At 43.5% G+C, this 20,143-nt stretch overlaps 1 protein-coding gene across 1 annotated transcript in view; it reads left to right on the forward strand.

Annotated features, from left to right (window-relative positions):
* The window catches only part of KANSL1L (KAT8 regulatory NSL complex subunit 1 like), a 55,164-nt gene that overhangs the window by 24,390 nt on the left and 10,631 nt on the right, over positions 1-20,143 (forward strand). Inside the window, exons 5-11 of the mRNA XM_075829655.1 lie at positions 4,923-5,035; positions 5,200-5,392; positions 6,852-7,017; positions 7,101-7,202; positions 11,861-11,937; positions 12,087-12,235; positions 13,602-13,650. Coding sequence (XP_075685770.1) covers positions 4,923-5,035; positions 5,200-5,392; positions 6,852-7,017; positions 7,101-7,202; positions 11,861-11,937; positions 12,087-12,235; positions 13,602-13,650 — 849 coding nt within the window. The remainder of the gene's footprint in view (positions 1-4,922; positions 5,036-5,199; positions 5,393-6,851; positions 7,018-7,100; positions 7,203-11,860; positions 11,938-12,086; positions 12,236-13,601; positions 13,651-20,143) is intronic.

Genomic DNA, 20,143 nt, shown 5'->3' on the forward strand with positions numbered 1-20,143 from the left:
AGGAGACTTACTGCAGCCTTTTACTTCCTCCCTGCTGATGTCAGCTTCACGAGCAGATAGATAAACAGATAGCGAAGGAGAGAGTGAAATTTATAGCTAAAATAACTTGAATAAATCACCTAAACAGGGAATTGCAAGTTGGCTGTGTGTATGTATACGGCGGAAATTTTCTACAGTAGCTAATAAAGTCCTGTGACCGCAGCAGCAACGCCACTAATTCAAGCGTCTAGTCTCTGCATTGGGAGGGGGAGGAGTGGCAAGTGCAATGTGAGCTGGCAGACAGTGACCGGACTGCAGATCCACTGTATCTTTAACCCCTTAAGGACTAAGCCATATTTCAGTTTTCGGTTTTCACTCCCGTCCTTCCAAGAGTCATAACTTTTATTTCATTTTTCCATCAACAGAGTGGTCTGAGGGCTTATATTTTACGGGAGGAGTTGTAGCTTCTAATGCCAACATTTTAAGTACCATTTAATGTACTGGGAAACTGAAATGGGCTGAAATTGGAATTGTTTTTTGCTTTCCATTTTTACGGTTTTCGCCGTGTGGTAAAAACGACAACTTAACTTTATTTTGCGTCTCAATACGATTACAGTGCTAGCAAATTTATATCGTTTTAATTTTTATATTTTACTACTTTTACCAAGAAAAAAAATATTTGTTTTAAAAAAAAGTTTTGGTTTCACCACATTCCGAGAGCCGTAACTTTTTTTTATTTTTTAATTGATTGGGCAGTGTGAGGGCTTATTTTTGCGGGACGAGCTGTAGTTTTTATTGGTTCCATTTTTTTTATACATACAATTTTTTGATCACTTTCTATTACATTTTTCTTTTTAGACAAAAAGCGATTTTGGCGGTTTAAATTTTTTGTTTTCTACGACGTTCACATTGCAAATTAACTAATGGTATATTGTAATAAGTCAGACTTTTACGGGCACAGCGATACCAATGTTGTTTATTTCTTTTTTATTTTTTACATTGCTTTAGAGGAAAAATGGGAAAATATTTTTTTTTTTAAACTTATAATATTTTTTTTCACTACTAATAACTTTATTCAACTGTTTTTTTTTTACACATTTTATTAGTTCCACCTAGGGGACTTGAACCAGCGATCATTAGACCCTGGTACAATACTCTGCAATACTAATTTATTGCAGTATATTGTAATTTTTACAGACTTCTGTCACCACATTATAAGCAAATGACCGCTTACAGCGAGATCACGCTTGCTGTGCTGTAAGTCCCACTCAAACGTTACCGAAGTGTCGGGATTGTGAATAGACATCTCTTCCTGGCTGGAGGTGATGTCTATTAACTCTCAAGACACTTCAGTAACGTTAACGTGTGAGTATGTGACTGCACATCATGATCTAGAAAGATCACTATGTGCAGAGTAAATGAATGGAGAGAAGTGTATGACGCTGATTGGTCACTGATTGGTCAGCGTCATACACTTCTCTCTGCAACGCCCACTTGGTCAAAAGTAAAAACACCCCCAGTTGGCCATTAAGAAAGTCATTAGCATAAAGCTAAAATAGGTCATAACTTGGTGAAAATAGATTGTAGATGTAGAAGATAGGCCACTTCTAATGTGGTGACAGAGCCTCTGCCATGCTAGAGGCTTAACAGAGGCACGCCTTAACAGAGGTAGACCTGGGGGCCTTCATTTGGCCCCTGGGCTGCCATGACAACCATCGGCACCCCCCGATTGCATGGGTGGGGCGATGAGCTGTCGGAGGGGGACGCCCCCCTCTTTGCAACGCCTCAGATGCTGCGGTATTTGAGGGGTTAAATGGCCAGTAACAGTGCGATCACTGTTCCTAGCCGTTAGTCCCAGGTGTCAGCTGTAAAACACAGCTGACACCCGCAGCATATGGAGCGTGCTCCATACTTCCCTATAATGCTTATCATGTAGATGTACGTCATACTGCGTTAAGGGGTTAACATGGTAGACAATGATAACAACTTCCTATTAGTGAATTAGGATCAAGGAGAGGTCTGCAGTAGCTTTGAAGCAAACGGCTCCACAAAGAAACTTCACATGAGAATCTAAGGCCGGGTTCACATGAGCATGTTTGGTCCATAAAATACGGACTGTATGTCGGCCGCATTTCCCGGACTGAACACAGTGCAGGGAGCCGGGCTCCTAGCATCATAGTTATCTATGACGCTAGGTGTCACTGCGTCGCTGCGGGACAACTGTCCCGTACTGTAATCATGTTTTCAGTACGGGACAGTAGTTTCACGGGGAGGCAGGGACTCCTAGCATCATAGATAACTGATGCTAGGAGCCCGGTCTGTATTTTACATATCTAACATGCTCGTGTGAACCCGGCCTAAGAGTACTCAGAAGTTTTTATTTTTCATTGGAGATACGATTTAAAACATGCATGTTAACTTAAACTGTGAAATGTAATATCTTCAGCATGTTTCGAAAATCTGCAGTCAGTGCCACCATTTTTATTTTTGCCGGTCAGGCTCTGCAGAAACACCATTTGTGCTGCCCAACTTCTCTAGTTTATTCCAAGCGGAGGAGCCAGCCAAAATCTCATTTAAAAACATTGTTTAGGGAGATGAGGAGTGATGCTAGTCAGGTCTTACTATACAAATGTCTATCCTCGGTAAAGCTGACCTTATTTTATATCAGCCAGTATGTGGCCGACCCAGTTGTATGTTGTATTGTTTATACAAAAAAGGGGCCATACATATACTACCGTTCAGACAAAAAATAAACTGTATGGACAGATTTAAAAAGGCACATTGAGGTAATGGTGTGGGGGTTCATTCAAGGTACCCCCCTCTATTAGGCTACAGGGCTACTCAATCATTTAAAGTCAGTTGCAACCTCCATTTTTCCCTATGGGGAAAAATTAGAATATGACCTTGCACTCCTTGCAGAAAAAACACACATGTTGGAGTCAGGGTATGTTCACACGCTGTGTTTTCAGGCGTATTTCAGGGGCGTAAACACCACTAAATGCGGTAGCTAAACTCCTACAAATATCTGCCCATTGAAATCAATGGGAAAAGGGGCATTTAGTTCATAGTGCCTGTGGGAAAAAAACGCCTCCACCTCCCATTGAAAATAATGGTAGGCAATTTCGGCCGTTTTTTGCCGCAGTTTCAGCAGCAAAAAAAACTCTGTGTGAACAGGGCCTAAGAGTTGTATGTGAGGTTTTTTTTTTCTTACAGGGAATATTAGTAGTTGCACATGACTTGAATACTAGATAAAAGCGGCATCAAGGAGAAGCTGCAGAGACGGCTTACTGTGGAAGACTGCTGGCATTCATTGAAATCTGTGGACTCCATATAATGCTCCATTTAATTTAAATTACAGTTCTCTGGCAATAACAGCTGTTGGGAAGAAATGATCCCAGCAGTCCGCTTTACTGCTGAGGACCCGCAACATGAAAAGATTTGTCCAAAGTGGATATCCGCATTCCATTTTTTTAAATTCTGTTTTTAAATCCCCCAAGAACCCAGTTGATTCCTTTTTCATTTTTTCTTTTTGATGATAACGATGAAGTGAAGTGTCAAATGTTATGTTGATTATTAACAAGAAATCAATTGACTTAATACTGTTTGACTAAATGAAGAAAAACAATAAATTGAAACAAAATGTATTTTTAGGAAAAAAAAATTGTTAGTATTGTTGTTGTTTTTGGGACATTTTTATGATATCCACATGTGGCCGATTTGTTGCAGACGTTTATGCGACTGTTCCATTTATCTGATTGGGTTTTTTAAACATCCATGATGCAGAAATATCCCCAGATTTATGGAACGGATTTTCAAGGGTGAACATACCCCTAAAGTTTCTAACAAAAAGAAAGGTCAAAGTTTAGGAACTGCCAGTTAACCATTTACCAGCAAGTGCAGTGTGTTGGCATTGTCCTGTGCAGTGTAAGTGGCTGTAGTATGGAGCTTCTCTTATGAACAACAAAGCATCTACATTCCTACGAGCATCATATTCATTTGTTATGTGTGTGTATCGATTTTTTTTTTTTTTTTTAATGTAATGCCCCATGCACACGGCCAGCCGCGGACAGCCATCCGCATTTGCGGGCTGTTCTCCCATATAAAGTATGGGAGCACCGTCCGTAAAAAGAAAAAAATAGGACAGGTCCTAACTTTTGCGGAGCCTTTCTACGGCATAGACACCTTCCCGTAAATATACGGGAAGGTGTCCATCGGCAATAGAAAGGAATGGGTCCGTAATTACAGTCTGTAACTACGGATGAATTCTACGGTCGTGTGCATAGGGGCCTAACTGTGTAAATAGTTCTTAGGCTGCATGTCGTCATTAGACTGACAGTCTAAGAATAAAAAATTGCAACCGTATCTTTTGTCGTTGAGAATTTTTTTTTGGGTGACAAAATGAATACCTGTTTGACCTAACGAACTTCTCAAACACATGACCGCTCTGTTCGGCCAAGCATGTGTGTGTTTTTGATGTGGAGAGGGAGGTAAGTCACTGCCAGACACCTCTGGCCGCTTATCTCCCCTGAGATCATAAGACTCAGGCATTGAAATTCACCATGTCCGATACTTCTGTTCCTCAACATAGTCTGTCAGGGGAGAGTCGCCAGACCCCCTACATGTTAGATGGTCAGCAGGTCCTGCCGAAATCGGTTCAGTTGACATTAATGTGTATGGGGCCCTTCCAAATGCTGTTTTATTCTTTTCTTTCACCGCACGCTATACTTTGCTGGTGCCGGGAGCAGCGTGTTCATCAGATGCATCAAAATACCTGCATAGGGTTATTAATATCTTGGATTGAGTAACCTTTTATAATAATGACTGTGCAACAGTAGGAAGATCCTGCTGAATGAACAGGGGTTGATGCTATTGCACTTCGTTGCAGTAAAAGTATGACGCTTACATTGTCGAGTTGCTCTCATGTATGTTTTCTTGACTTTCAGAGCGCTCAACTGACTGAAATGGTTAGCAGTCTTATTCAGGCGGTCCCCCTTAGTCTGTCTCCTACTAGTCCCAATAAAAACTTTGGAACGATGACTGCAAGAGTTCCTCATGGGTAAGGCTTAGTGGTTGCAAAGATAAAGATCAGTGCCCTTTCTAATTGTAAAAGTAACCAACATTAATATAAGGCAAAAATGGCCATTCTCCAGGGGTAGTAGCAAGCATAAACTTTGTGGACACTCATAATTTGTTATTGATCAAGGATTTGCTTCATTTTAGAACATCAAAGCTGCAAAAGGCAGGAGCTCTTACCATGAATGGATTCTGTAAGCGGCAACCAGTAAAAAAACGGAAGCGGATCCGTGTCAAAGCCTCTACTCTTGGGAGCAGCTCAGCCCGCACCAGACCTCTGCTCTTCTTTCACAAACGGCACCTATATCGAATGTTTCCAGGCTACACACCATTGCATTTGGTGAGGCTTATAGATTTAATCTGTAGACCCATAATATAGACTCTACATTCCAGAATGCATATATAATATACTTTAGTCTAGAACAAATATTTGCATACAAATAATCCAGATATCCAAATGAATGGATAGTGTTCCCTTTTTGTTGTGTATTTTTTTTTTTTTAAATAGTTCACTTTGAACATTCTCCATAGTTATAGTCTAAATATACAGATATAAGAATCCCAGCCCCATTATTTCTAGTAGAGTTGAGAGAGTAGAAACTGTTATCTGAAACTGAGATTTACAAGACATTTTACACCAGTATCTTTCTTTGTATAATTGGATATATTCGCATTTTGATTTGTAGTTTCAAAAGTTTTACAGAATTCTTAATATATATCCTGGAGAAATGGAATAAGTGAGGGCCCGTTCACATCTGTGTTCGAGGCTCCATCACAATCCTGCCGAAAAGATTGGAAACATCACCGCATCATGCTGCACTATTGTTTCCGGAAAAACCACAGACACCCTGATGGAACTTCGACGGTATACATTGAAGTCAATGGGTTTCCGTGTGGCGCTGACTGTGTCCGTCATACAACGGGACCAGCGCTTCTGGCATTTTCTATGTTCTGCTGCTCTGACGGAGCAGAACATCAGAAACCCCAACGCAGGTGTGAACCAGGCCTAAGGCAGCACTGAGTGATGCTAGCCATAAATTCTTACAAAGTCCTGTAAATGGAATGATTGTGATATATGTTTCAGACTGTTCTGTTCTTGTGCTCATAATGTCCATTAATTCATATTGTCTAAAGACAACTGCCCTGACGATTACCTGATTGTGGGTCCAACACCTAAAACCTCCGGCAAGAACAAGGTTTATTCCCCCATGTGGTCGCTGCAGAGGAATTGTAGTGTTGCATGTTGGCCATTCATGCCGGTTGGAGTCAATCTTACTTAGTGTCTCCCTGCTTTGGTTCATAAAGGGGGTTTCCGAAGGGATGGTCCCTGTCTATGATGTGCCTATACTCTAAGGGCCGTATGACATGTTCTATATTTTGCGGATCAGTTCTACGGCCCGGAAAGGTGTCTGTGGCCTATAGAAATGAATGCATCCGCAATTTCATTGGGGATTTGTGAGCTTGTCCTGTGTCTTACGGACAATCCAGATAGAATCAGATTTTTTTTATATTCACTACTTTGTGTATTTATATATAGTTGTTGTTGTTTTTTTTGTTACTTCTTACCCTTTATGATATTGTATCCATCTTTCTGTAAAAAAGATGAGAAACTTCTTTCCTACTTTAACCCTGTGGATTTTCACTTTTTTGTTTTTTCCTTCCCACCATCCAAAAGCCATGACTTTTTTTTTTTTTCCCCATCAATATTGCCGTATGAGGGCTTGTTCTTTGCGTTTCTTGGGTAATGCTCTTCCTATGTTTCTTTGACATTTACATGTCTTGTGATCTTATTGTTGCAGGCTTTGCACTCTCACCAACCACTACTTGGAAGTTATGCATCGTGGCAAACCGCAAACTATAGCTCTACCTGGCTCAGTTGTGACCAGCCTCAGAAACCAGTGCTAGTAAAACGAAATGTCTGTGAGATAGACCCAAACTTCCACCCTGTCTTGTCACTGCCTTCTGGTAAGCTTAACACTGATTCAGGTTCCAGTTCCATGTGAATTATTCATTTCTCACGTGTTTGATATTATTGACTTGTCATCTAGACCTTCCATTACATCTGCACCTTGAGGGTTTGTTGAAGTGCAAAAGTGACACATTGAATAGCAGACTGTTTAACCCTGAATCCGATGAAAATGTCTCTCCTGGTAAGTTCATAGATTTGTGTTTCTTCATCTAAATAGGTTTAAAATTAAATGTTTATTCATTTCTTAATATATCTTCATAGGGGTCAGATCAAATTTTTCTGAAAATTCACAGACATACATTTAAAAGATAACATGCTCACTACCTGTGGCTGCTACTAGTGGGAACTTAGGCGCTTACTTCATACCTGTTATACAATCAATTCAATAAAACACACAGTATGCAGTAAGCTCCATAGCTCCCTCTAGTGGCAGTCACATGTAGAGAGCATGTTATCTTTTAAACTAACGGTAGAGGTTGGTTTTTATTCCCAATTGGGGGAGGATAGGAGAAGGGAAGAATTAATTTGTCATTGTGTTGTATTTGTCATTCTTTTGTATGTAAATAAGAAAATATATTTTATATTTAAAAAAAAATAATTCAGGGGTAGGTGGAGATCCACTGTTGTAACTTAGGGGCGTCTTGAGATCTAGTACTTGGTATTGAGTTGTGACAGCACTATTAGGGGAATGGTGTGTAAGTTATCAGGGGCGTTTCTAGTGTCTTAGGAGACATAGATGGATATGACTTTTTAAATTAAATGTAACGCAACAGAACATACTAGAGGATGCAGGACTGTACATTAGATGCAGTCACAGGCAAAATACACAATTCCATACAGTGACTCACAAGTGACGTCTTCTCAGATTGTAGATGTTCTCTTTCTACATCTTCCCACGCCTGGCCCAAACTTCCATTAAGGGTATGTGCACACACACTAAATACGTCCGTAATTGACGGACGTATTTCGGCCGCAAGTCCCGGACCGAACACAGTGCAGGGAGCCGGGCTCCAAGCATCATACTTATGTACGATGCTAGAAGTCCCTGCCTCGCTGCAGGACAACTGTCCCGTACTGTAAACATGATTATACTACGGGACAGTTGTCCTGCAGCAAGGCAGGGACTCCTAGCGTCGTACATAAGTATGATGCTAGGAGCCCGGCTCCTTGCACTGTGTTCGGTCCGGGACTTGCGGCCGAAATACGTCCGTCAATTACGGATGTAATTAGTGTGTGTGCACATACCCTCACCCTTTTTTCAACCACGACTCGTCTCTGCAACGTTTGCTGTCCAGACATCTTAGGTTTGTCATTCACATCACAAACTCCCCATCCTGGTCTCTAACTGTTCCATGCTGCTGCTACCCCTAATGCTGTGCTGTCTAGTGCTTCAAATACTGTACTGCAGAAATTGAAGTGCCATATAGATAGTTTCCTTGAAATACTAGTTATATACAGATAGTGCCCGTAAAGTAATTAGTGCCACACATAGTGGCCTCAAAAATAACTGTGCTCAGCAAATAGTGCCCCTAATAGTAATAGTGCAACAGACATAGTATCCCCCAGAAATAATTGTACCAAGCTCATAGCGTAGTCGACTACGTATTGATTCCATCAAAACAACGGAACCCTTACACGACAGTGACAAACGGAAACCATTTGCAATTGATCCGTCACCATTGAAATCAATAGTGATGAAAATTGAAACCTATGGATTCCGTTCATGGGTTCCCCTGACAGCAAGGTCCTTACGGAACCTATGAATAGAGTCCCGATGCAGATGTGAATGAAGTCTTATACTTATGTTTAGTATTATTGCCCATGCAGAATGCTTCTAGATAACAAAACAAATACCAATGATAGTAAAATAAATGATAAATAAATAGGAATTGGTTGGGAGATTTAGCCTGTAAAATACTTGTTATAAACTCCGCTGTTTCCGTTTGTTTCAGTTTGGTTTCCATTCATGGGTTCCTCTGACGGAAAGCTCCGACAGAACCCATGAACGGTGCCCCAACGCAGATGTGAACGAAGCCTTATAGAGACTGAATATATTTGTTTGGAGGAGTTGAGTTCAGTGTGTGAAGTGTTCTGTTTGCCACTGATGACAATACCTCTGATGTAATTTAAGTAAACCTTTCCAGATTGAAGCTGGTCAGGCTTCAGAAAACCCGCATGTGATCAGCTATCATCAGTGGGGACAGTGCAGCCAGGCATTTCCCCTGCATTACAGTTTCCGCTAATTATAGAATCAATCTTAGGGCTGACTCACATTGCCATATTACAGGTCCATTTTGTACGGAGCGGTAATAGGGTTTCTATAGAGGTGCATGAGCCCTTAACTGTTCTCCATATGCCTCTGATTTTATACGGAGACGTACTGAATTTTTTTCTGTACATATCCGACAGGATCGGAGTTTGTATGTGCGGAGGTATTCTCCCCTTAGAGCATTGCTTCTAGAGTAGAATATCTCCGTACAGTCCTGGCCAAATTGTTTTGAGACACACAAATGTAGTTTTTTTTTTTACAAAGTTTGCTGCTTCAGTGTTTTTAGATCTTTTAGTCCGATGTTTTTATGGTATACTGAGGAACAATTATGAACATTTCATACGTTTTTAAACTTTTATTGACAAATACATCAAGTTTATGCAAATACTTAATATTTACAGTGTTGGCCCTTTTTATTTTATTTTTTTCAAGGCTTCTGCAATTCGCCCTGACATGCTGGATATCAGCTTCTGGGCCGAATCCTGACTAATGGCAACCCATTCTTGCCTAATCAGTGCTTGGAGTTTATCACAATTTCTGTGTTTTTGTTTGTCCACCTGCTTTTTGAGGATTGACCACAGGTTCTCAATGGGATTGAGATCTGGGGAGTTTCCTGGCCATGGATCCAAAATTTCAATGTTTTGTTCAATGAGCCACTTAGTTAGCACTTTTGCCTTGTGACATGGTGCTCCATCATGCTGGAAAAAGCATCATTCATCACCAAATTGCTAAAGGATCGGTGGGAGAAGTTCTCTTGGAGGATGTTTAGATCCCATTCTTTATCATGGAAGTGTTCTTAGGCAAAATTGTAGGTGAGCCGACTCCCTTAGATGAAAAGCAACCAAACACATGAATGGTCTCAGGATGCTTTACTGTTGGCATGACACAGGCCTCATGGTAGCGACTTTTTCCGGACATTCATTCTTCCAGATGTCCCAAACAGTCTGAAGGGGGCTTCATCAGAGAAAACAACTTTACCCCAGTCCTCTGCAGTCCAATCTCTGTACTTCCTGCAGAATGTCAATCTGTCCTTTATGTTTTTCTTGAAGAGAAGTGGCTGTTTTTGCTGCCCTTCTTGCCACCAGGCCTGCCTCCAAAAGCCTTCGCCTCACTGTGCGTGCAGATGCACTGACACCGGCCTACTGCCATTCATGAGAAAGCTCTGCACTGGTGTTCAACCAATCCCGTAGCTGAATCCTCTTTAGGAGACTGTCCTGACACTTGCTGGACTTTCTTGTGCACCCTGAAGCTTTCTTCTCAGCAATTGAACCTCTCTCCTTGAAGTTCTTGATGATCCGATAAATCCTTGCCTGTAAAGCCCTTTTGATGCAAAGCAATGATGACTGCACGTGTTTTCTTGGAGGTAACCATGGTTAACAGAAGAAGACAATGATTTCAAGCACCATACCCCTTTTAAAGCAACCAATCTGCTCTTATAATTCAATCAGCATGCCAGAGTGATATCGCTGCCTTGTCCTCGTTAAAACGTTCTCCTGAGCTAACGAGAAGATCACTGAAATAATGTTAGCAGGTCATTTTGTGGCAGGGCTGAAATGTGGTTGAAATGGGGATTTTGTGCATAAGTTAATTTTTCATGGCAAGGAATGACTTTGCAATTAATTGCAATTCATCTGATCGCCTTCATAACAATCTAGAGTTAATGCAAATTGCCACAATAAAAACTGAAACAGGAAACTTTGTGAAGACCAAAATTTGGTCTCAACTTTTGGCCAGGACTGTACACATAGAATCCGACAGAGTTTGCATGGCGCTGTACTAAGGGAACGCATAGGCTTTGTGCACTACATGATCTCTTATGCCGGGTTCACATGCAGTGTAAATAATGCAGATTTTCCCCCAACGGATTTAGTTGCGAAAAATCTGCAGCATAATACAGTAGCAGCAGAGTGGATGAGATTTGAACAAACCTCATCCACACGCTGCGTAAATGACAAGCGGAAAAACCTCTCAGAAATTGAACTGCGGTGCAGTGTTTTAATCCACAGCATGTCAGATGTATTTGCGTAATCGCTGCTTTTTTATTGCGGGTTTTACCCATTGAATTCAATGCGGAGGTAAAACCCGCAACAAATAGCAGATGTTGCGATTTTTGCAGCGGAAAATGTGCGTTTCCGCCACAGAAATCGCGACTACAAAAAATAAAAAAATCTTACCCAGAATTCTGTGCTTCTTTCGTCCACGCCGGGCACCTGGGATGACCGTTTTATCTCATGTGACCGCTGTAGAACGTCAGAGGGTAAGTATGAAACTTCCTTTTTTTTTTATGTAGACTTTTCCGCTGCGGACATTCCAGCCGAAAAACTGCGGTTGGAAATCCCTGCAGCGACCAGGGCGGAAGCTGTGTGCTTTTACGCAGCGTATGCGCCCTGTGTGAACATAGCCTTCCAATGATATTAGATACATTTCTATAGTAGATCTTGTACCCATTTATACATAGGCATATCACAATTTCAAGAAGGAAAGGGAGATTGTCATTGTCGTCCTAGCAAAACATTTCGGAAGGCCTCTAAGAGATACATAAATCTCATTATCTTTATTTTTTATTTTAGATACTCCGTACCTGAGCCATGAAAACCAAGCTGATGATTTCAACGTGACCCCCACATCTCAGAAAACCTCTGTGCAGGTAGTTTTATTAAAATCTACTAGCATAGGAATACATATTTGCTGTCCTCAATATACAATACAGTGCTTAGAAAATGGGTATATATTTTGAAATGTAAAGTGTGTAACTTGCTTGTCATACCTGTTCTTTTTTGTGTGGTTACGTTACAGGCACATGTCCCCAGTATTGTTCTAAGTGCAGCAAGACGAAGAGTGAGGAGTGAAAGTTCATATGACATTGACAACATTGTAATTCCCATGAACCTGGTTGCACCATCTAAATTAGAGAAATTGCAATATAAAGAAATTCTCACCCCAAGGTATTTGTCAGCATAATGCTTTGCTCCACACTACAGCCATTCTTTATTGGCTTCATGCACACAACTCTATCAGTGTGATACATATCCTGAATATGTGGTAATGCGTTTCTATAGATGTATGTATACAGCCATATGTTCATATGGCAGTATGTGGCTATGGTATATCCGTATGAATCTGACAGAAAGAAACATAGTTGCATGTTCCATCGGACAGAGCCGTGCGTATGTTCACATGTGGAGGATATGCTGCGGATTTTCCACCTGCAAATACGGATGGAAAATCCGACTCACATCCTCCACATGTGAACATACACCCTAAAAGGGTTGTTTGGGTTTAGAGAAAAGGTCAGATTTTTGTCCAGAAACCGTCTTACTCATGTCCATGCACTGGGTATTGTATTGCAGCTCACTTGAAGAGGAACAAGAGTATTAGGGTATGTTCACACGCACTGTTCTCAGCAGAAAAAACGGTTCCATTATGCCTACAAACATCTGCCCGTTGCTTTCAATGGGTTTTACGGTGTTCTGTTGCCACGAGGTGTTATTTTACACGTCGCTGTCAAAATACGGCGTGTAAAAAGAGGCCCGCAAAAAAGAAGTGCATGTCACTACTTGGGACGTTTTTGGAGCCGTTTTTCATTGACTCCTTTGAAAAACCACTCCAATAACCTCTGTAAAATACGCTGCGAAAAACGTCTGAAAATCAGGAGCTGTTTTCGCCTGAAAACCGCTCCGTATTTTCAGACGTATTTTGCTAAGCCGTGAGAACATACCATAACTGTAGCAGCAAAGTGGATGAGATATTAACACACAGTGAATTTCACTCCTATTAAATGAGAGGGGTTAAGTCCACCATTATATATGTGACTAAACAAAATCCGCATTTAAACATGCAGAATTTGCAGCGAAATTTGCAACTGATTTTCTCTGTCCTGTGAGGGTATATTGCAAATTCATGACAAAAAGATGCTGCGGTCACCCAAAAAAAATCGCTGCAAAACCTACACATAGTTAAAGAAAGCAGCCACAAAACCTACTCGTGTAAATACACTCTAAAGGGCTATGTGTACTTTTGCAACTAATGCTTTACTCTCTGCCATCTGCACCCTCTATTATCTGGAGGATAACAAATTATGGGGCAAAGGGATTGGAGTATCCGGATTGCAGGATCAGAATACACAGGATTTGAATGTAACTTGTAACCATGGAGATACATAGATCTGCATAGGAGCTGTGCACACAAAACTGCAAGAGATTGTCTTTTTTGCTTAATTTTTTTCCTGACGAGGTTACAATATGAATAAACAGTCTAGTTTGTATGTTTATTTTAATGTCACTTCATGTAATTATTCTGATTCACTTGCAGTTGGAAAGAAGTTTCACTTGAGCCATTGCAGTCTCCTTTGTGTGAAGAGGTAAGTTTGTTGTAGAGTCAAATCGCTGTTTTTACTGTGATTATGCAAAAATGGTGGTAAAAACCACTATATAACGGCACCGTGTGAATATACTCTTTACTGTCCTCATCTCAAAGCACAATCATTCCCTTCCATATCAATGTAATCTGTCATCTGAGGTAGTCTGGTGTATGCCAGCCACGGCATTTTTATACTCTGCATATTCTGTTGCTTGCTAGAAATAGTCAAATATTAATGGTGACATCCGCAATGAAAATGTGGGAAAATTGCTGTAATCTAGCACCTGGTAGTCTTCCCTGTGTGTGTATTGCCCAGCACTGAAGTTTCACAGGTTGCAGCGGCTCTACTGCGCATGTGCCGATTACATCACACTAATCCGGGTATGGTAATCGTCGCAGGTGCAGTAAAGCCGATTCGACCCATGAAACTTCAGTGCTGTACTGCGCATGCGCCGATTCAGAAGATAAAGCGTGCTCATGAGAATGCCTGGCCCTGTCAATCAGAGAAGGAAGGGAGGACGGGACAGATTGGGGAGAGAAGGTAGAGCTGTTCGCATTGTATTCAGGTGAGGCCACACTATCTTACTGTGCTGCTGCATTTATAGGCCAATTTCTGGTGACCGGCTCCCTTTAAAGGGTTATTTCCATCACAGACATTTATGGCATATCCACAGGACCCGCACCTATTTCTAGAACGCGGCGCCCTTACCCCTGCCCTATGTTCTGTGGCTGAGCACCGGACACTGTCTGACGAGGTGGCCAGGGTTTCCGTAAACAGCCGTGCGCGTTTTGCTGCGCTGTTTCGAGAACTCCCAAATAAGTGAATGGTAGTTACCGAAACAGCGTAGCAAAATAATCTACGTGGTTTCCGGAAATCAGGCGCTACAGAAACAGCATATCTCGCTGTGCTACGCTGTTTTTTATTACTCCCATAAATTTTTATGGGAGTTTCACAAATAGTTGCTCTCAGCTGTTTCCGGAAATCCGGCCCCCACCTCAGACTGTGGCCAGGAAGTAGCGATAGCGGCAGAATGTGGGACAGTGGTGATCATTCTGGAGATTGGTGCAGGTCCCAGGGGTGGCACAAATATCAGACGTTTATGGCATATTCTGTGTATAAGCCATAAGTGTCCGATATGAGAAAAGGCAACATGTGACACATGAGATTCAGAGTTCTAAACCCGGGGCGTGGCCTAGAGGTGAATGTGAGAGGACGTGTGTGACCGGAGCTCCTGCTGTAATCATCCTTTAAGGTCCATATATCCCGTAAAACTCGGGGAAAATAGCTTCCCTAGGGGCTTACCAGAGTCTGGAGGTGGAGGAGCACGAATACCCGGTCATAATGACGCGCTCTAAGAAGCAGAAGTCGCCGCCAGCGAGTCCCGGGTCCCGCGCTCAAGATGGCGCCGAGGAGAAGGAAGGCCGCAATAGAGGCCTCCGGCAGGAAGTTGTGGAAAAGCTGGAGAGGTTCGCCCGCACGCCGAGAGCAGGGGGGGCGGCTGCACAGCAGCGAAAGTCGGCTGGAGATCAGGCAGCTGGAAGCTCATCATATGGATCCAGGTATTCTCCTTTGGCGGGGGACATGAGAAGTGAGGAGGAGGAGGAGGAGGAGGAGATGAGTGGCGCCATGCAGGATCAGCCAGGTGCTGGAGGGAAAAGTGGAGTAAGGAAGGAGGAACCCTCCCTAAAGGACATTTTGGCAGCGGTGAAGCAGAATTCTATGGTCCTTAATACCTTAGCAAGTCAGATGGGTGGATTGAAGGAGGACATTTTGCTGCTCAGGAATGATTTGCAGAAAGTTGCGGAACGCACCACTGCAGTGGAAGGGAGAGTCTCAGACATGGAGGATGCGATTCCTCACATAAAGCAGGATGTACAGGCACACTCGCAGGCAGTGGCGACATTGATGGCTAAGACAGACGATATGGAAAATCGGCTGAGACGAAATAATGTGCGCCTTGTGGGGGTTCCGGAAAGAGTGGAGGGAACGAATCCGGATGACTTCTTTGAAAAGTGGCTGATAGACACATTTGGTAGAGAGGAATTGACCCCTTTATTTGCGGTGGAGAGAGCGCACAGGGTGCCGACCAGACCTGGCCCTCCCGGAAGGCCGCCGAGACCGGTGCTGATAAAGATTCTACATTATAAAGATAGAGACAAGATCCTGAGGAAAGCTAGAGAACGTCAAGACATCTCCTTTAATGGGGTGAAAGTGTCCTTCTTCCCGGACTTCTCTTTGGAAGTACAACGGAAAAGATCACAGTTTATGGATATAAAAAGACGACTAAGGGCATTACAAGTGCAATATTCCATGATGTATCCTGCCCGTTTGAGAGTGGTGGCGCTGGGAACAACTTCCTTTTTTGAGACACCGAGAGAAGCGGTTAGATGGTTGGATAGCCATGAAAGTCAGCTGAGACCGGCAGAGGGACGGCGTTGATCCGGAACAGACCGGCTGGCAAAAGGAGGCTGGGGATGCAGGACTGAACCAGGTGTCGTAGGAAAAATTGCAAGATTTGGCATTTGATTGGACTTGGAGTTGGAGGGCATGGTTGCGGGGACCGCGGAAGACCGGAAGAGGAGGAATGTGTTTATGGACATTGAGGGGTATTGATATGCTGAAGGGATGGTAGTTTATTTGTAAGAAAATGGCAGCGGGAGGGATGGTCAGTTAAGCGGGAAAAGCACATAACGAGTTATGGCATTGTTGAATGTATGGTGGGCGGAGTTGACCTGCCGATGTTTGTTATGGGTAATGGCAGATACGTTCTGTTGCCCCAACCCTTGGAAAGGGGTAGGTTTACGGGGGAGGTTGCAGGGGGGGGAGGGGAGGTTGCAGGGGGGGGAGGGGAGGGAGGGAAAGGAGACCCAGCCGGTCGGATATGTAAAATTAAGAGAACAGGATAGGAGGAGCTGTGATATGTTGAGGGATGATGGGATCAATTAATTGTTTGTCCTGGAATGTACGGGGCCTGCGGGAAGCCAGAAAACGACAGGCGGTATTTGATTTTATTAGAAAACAGGAGTCGAGGGTGATAGGACTACAGGAGACACATATGACTAGGGATTCAGTTTCCATGATGCATAGGGCCTGGGTAGGCCATAGTTTTCATTCTTACCATACTACATATTCAAGGGGGGTGAGTCTTCTCATACATAGGGCAGTGCCATTTGTATGTCACGACTCCTTCCAGGATGGGGAGGGGCGGTATGTGGGGGTACACTGTACATTGTATCATTGGAATTGTGTGTTGGTGGTGTTGTATGTACCCCCTCCGTTTTCTAGTGGATGTATCAAGAAAGTGGTGGAGGAACTGGCTAGGTACCCGGAGGTGCCGTTAATAGTGATGGGGGATTTTAACGCAGTATTGAATACCAATATGGATAAATTTGGCATGACAGGGGGAGGTGTAACAGCTTTTGGCCATCTGGTTGCTGAAATGGGCTGGCGGGACATATGGAGGGATAAACATCCAAATAGCTTTCAGTATTCTTGTGCGTCTTCCACATATCAGTCTTTATCCAGGATAGACTTAATCTTGTGCTCACCGACAGCGGTACCATTTGTAGCTCAGATAGAATACTTGCAAAGAGCGTTATCGGATCATTCTCCTGTGTTAATGAAGGTAGAGACGGAGGAGAGGACAGGGCGGGGGCAAGGGTGTTGGAAACTTAATGCCTTTTGGCTAAAGCTGATAGACAATAAACAAATTTTAGACCTCATAAAGGAGTACTTTCAGTTCAATTCAGGAACGGTACCGCAAGAGATACTGTGGGACGCGATGAAGGCGTGGCTGAGAGGGGTGTTCATCCAGCACATTTCAGCAGTAAAAACACGGTCTAGACAATTAGGAGAAGCACTGTTGGGAAGGGTAGAGGAGACAGAAAGGCTGCATATAATAGATAACACAACAGACACATTGAAGCATTGGGTGGAGGCGCAGCGGTTGTTAAAGCAACATCAGTTGGAGAGGGCAGATAACAAAAGGATGTTTTTAAAACGCCAATATTATGAGGAGGGGGAAACCACTGGACGGTTACTGGCAAGGATGGCGCAGGCTCAGAGGGAGAATAATTACATACACACCATTAAAGGGGAGGGGGGGAGGTTGGAGACTGATACAGGACAGATTTTGAAAGTGTTTCAGCAGTTCTACTCGGATTTGTATGCCTCTAGGGCAGAGCACACGCCTCAGCAGCTGGAAGAGTATATAGGGGAGATAGAATTTCCTAGGTTGGGGGGGGAGGAGAGAGGGACATTGGAGGAGCCAATATCTCTGGAGGAAATACAGGCGGCTATAGGGATACTAGCCAGTGAAAAGGCGCCGGGGCCGGATGGTCTTCCGGTGGAAGTTTTTAAGGAATATGGGGAGGAGCTTGCGCCGCAGTTACTGGCCACTCTTTTAGATAGCTTCAATAGGGGGCGGCTTCCAGAAACAATGTATGAAGCGACTATAGTAGTTCTGCCTAAAGAGGGGAAGGATCCTCAACTCCCGGGCTCTTATAGACCAGTCTCACTGCTGACGGCGGATATTAAAATCATGGCGAAAGTATTGGCGCTTCGACTAGCTAAAGTAGTAGCTGGGGTGGTACACGGAGATCAGGCCGGTTTTATGCCATCCAAATCGACGGCGGTAAATCTGAGGGGGCTGTTTTTGAATCTACAAGTTATGCCGGATAATCGTGGGGGGAGAGCCATAATGTCCTTAGATGCGGCCAAAGCATTCGATTGTGTGGAGTGGAATTATTTGTGGTCAGTTCTGGAAAAAATGGGATTTGGCCCTAATTATATAAAATGGGTAAAATTGTTGTATGTAGCCCCGACAGCAAAGATAAGGGTGAATGGGGTGTTATCGGATCGGTTTGCGCTGGAGCGGGGAACGCGTCAGGGATGTCCATTGTCCCCATTGTTGTTTGCGTTGGCGGTGGAACCCTTGGCGTGTGCAGTGAGACAACATAAACACATTCAGGGGTTGAGATATGGGGGGGTGGAGGAAAGAATTGCATTATACGCAGATGATATGCTGCTATTCATGGCGGATACCGAACGCACATTACCGTTAGTGATGGCCCTAATTAAGCGGTTTGGGAAATATTCAGGACTACTCATTAATTGGTCAAAATCGGCCCTAATGCTCATGGACCCGGGGGATATTCAGAATGGGGAAGAGGAGGTGGAGATACCTGTGGTGAAGGAGTTTAAGTATTTGGGGGTGAGGGTGACGGCGAAAGTACAGGATTATATGTCCCTTAATGTAATGCCACTGTTAACAAAGATAAAAGCCAAAGTAGAGGCGTGGAATAAGTTGCCCCTATCGGCTCTGGGTAGGACAAATTTGATTAAAATGATCCTTATGCCCCAGGTGTTGTATGTCCTACATAACTCACCGGTATGGATCCCCAAATATTGGTTCAGGAGATTGCATAACCTTTTTAGAGACCTAGTATGGAAGAAGGGGGTACCTAGGATTAAACTGGAGAAATTACAGCTGCCAAAGGAGGAGGGGGGCCTGGCTGTTCCTAATGCTTGGGTGTATTATTTAGCTGCCCAATGTCAGCATTTCTGGGGGTGGGAGCAGGAAGAGACATGGGGGTCCAGTGCGCGCATCCTATCATATCTGGGGGGGGGGGAGAACCCGTTGGCAGGACTGGAAGCGCACAGATATAAACAGATGGCGAGTACCAGACCCACTCTGCTTCTCATACATAAGGTGTGGTGGCAGTGCAAGCAATTGCTGGGGATAGGGGAGTGCACTAAATATACACCGCTCTGGAGGAATGCTTATTTGGGGGAATTGGGTAAATTGGAAGGGATGCAGGGGTGGGAGCAGCAAGGCATAATACGGTTGAATCAGTTGTATGAGGGAGACATACTCAAATCTTTTCAGCAAGTAAGGGAGGAGTTTCAACTGGACTCCCGCATGTTTTATCAGTACCTGCAGATTCGGCACGCAGTGCAGACACAAGCGGTCAGTGTGGACCTGACGATGCATGCAGCGGGGGTGTTGGAGCATATTGCAAAGGCAGTATCATCAAAAGGATTAATCTCATTGGTTTATCGCAGGTTGTTGGTGGAACATCTGGGAGATCCTATGGCAACAGTGAAAGCAATATGGGAGAGGGATGTGGGTCCTATTACAACAGACCACTGGGAGGCGGTATTGGCAGCAACATGTACTTTGTCCATTAATGTAGCACAACGAAGATCGCAGTTGTTTCTGATACATAGGGTGTACAGGACCCCGTGGGTGCTGAAACAAATGGGATTAAGAGCGGATGCAAAGTGCCCTAGGTGCCCGGAAGAAAAAGCAGACATCCTTCATATGTTCTGGACATGTGGGAAGCTGGGGAGTCTGTGGACGGAAATATTGGAACTAGTGGGGAGAGTGTTTGAGGTACAGATCCCATGGGATCCGGTAGTAATGCTGCTAGGGTATGTTGGAGATTTGGGGGGAGATAGGATGTCAGGGTTGGCAATTGCTAAAATACTGTAT

Source organism: Rhinoderma darwinii, chromosome 6 (genome assembly GCF_050947455.1).
Source record: "Rhinoderma darwinii isolate aRhiDar2 chromosome 6, aRhiDar2.hap1, whole genome shotgun sequence".
NCBI lineage: Eukaryota > Metazoa > Chordata > Amphibia > Anura > Rhinodermatidae > Rhinoderma > Rhinoderma darwinii.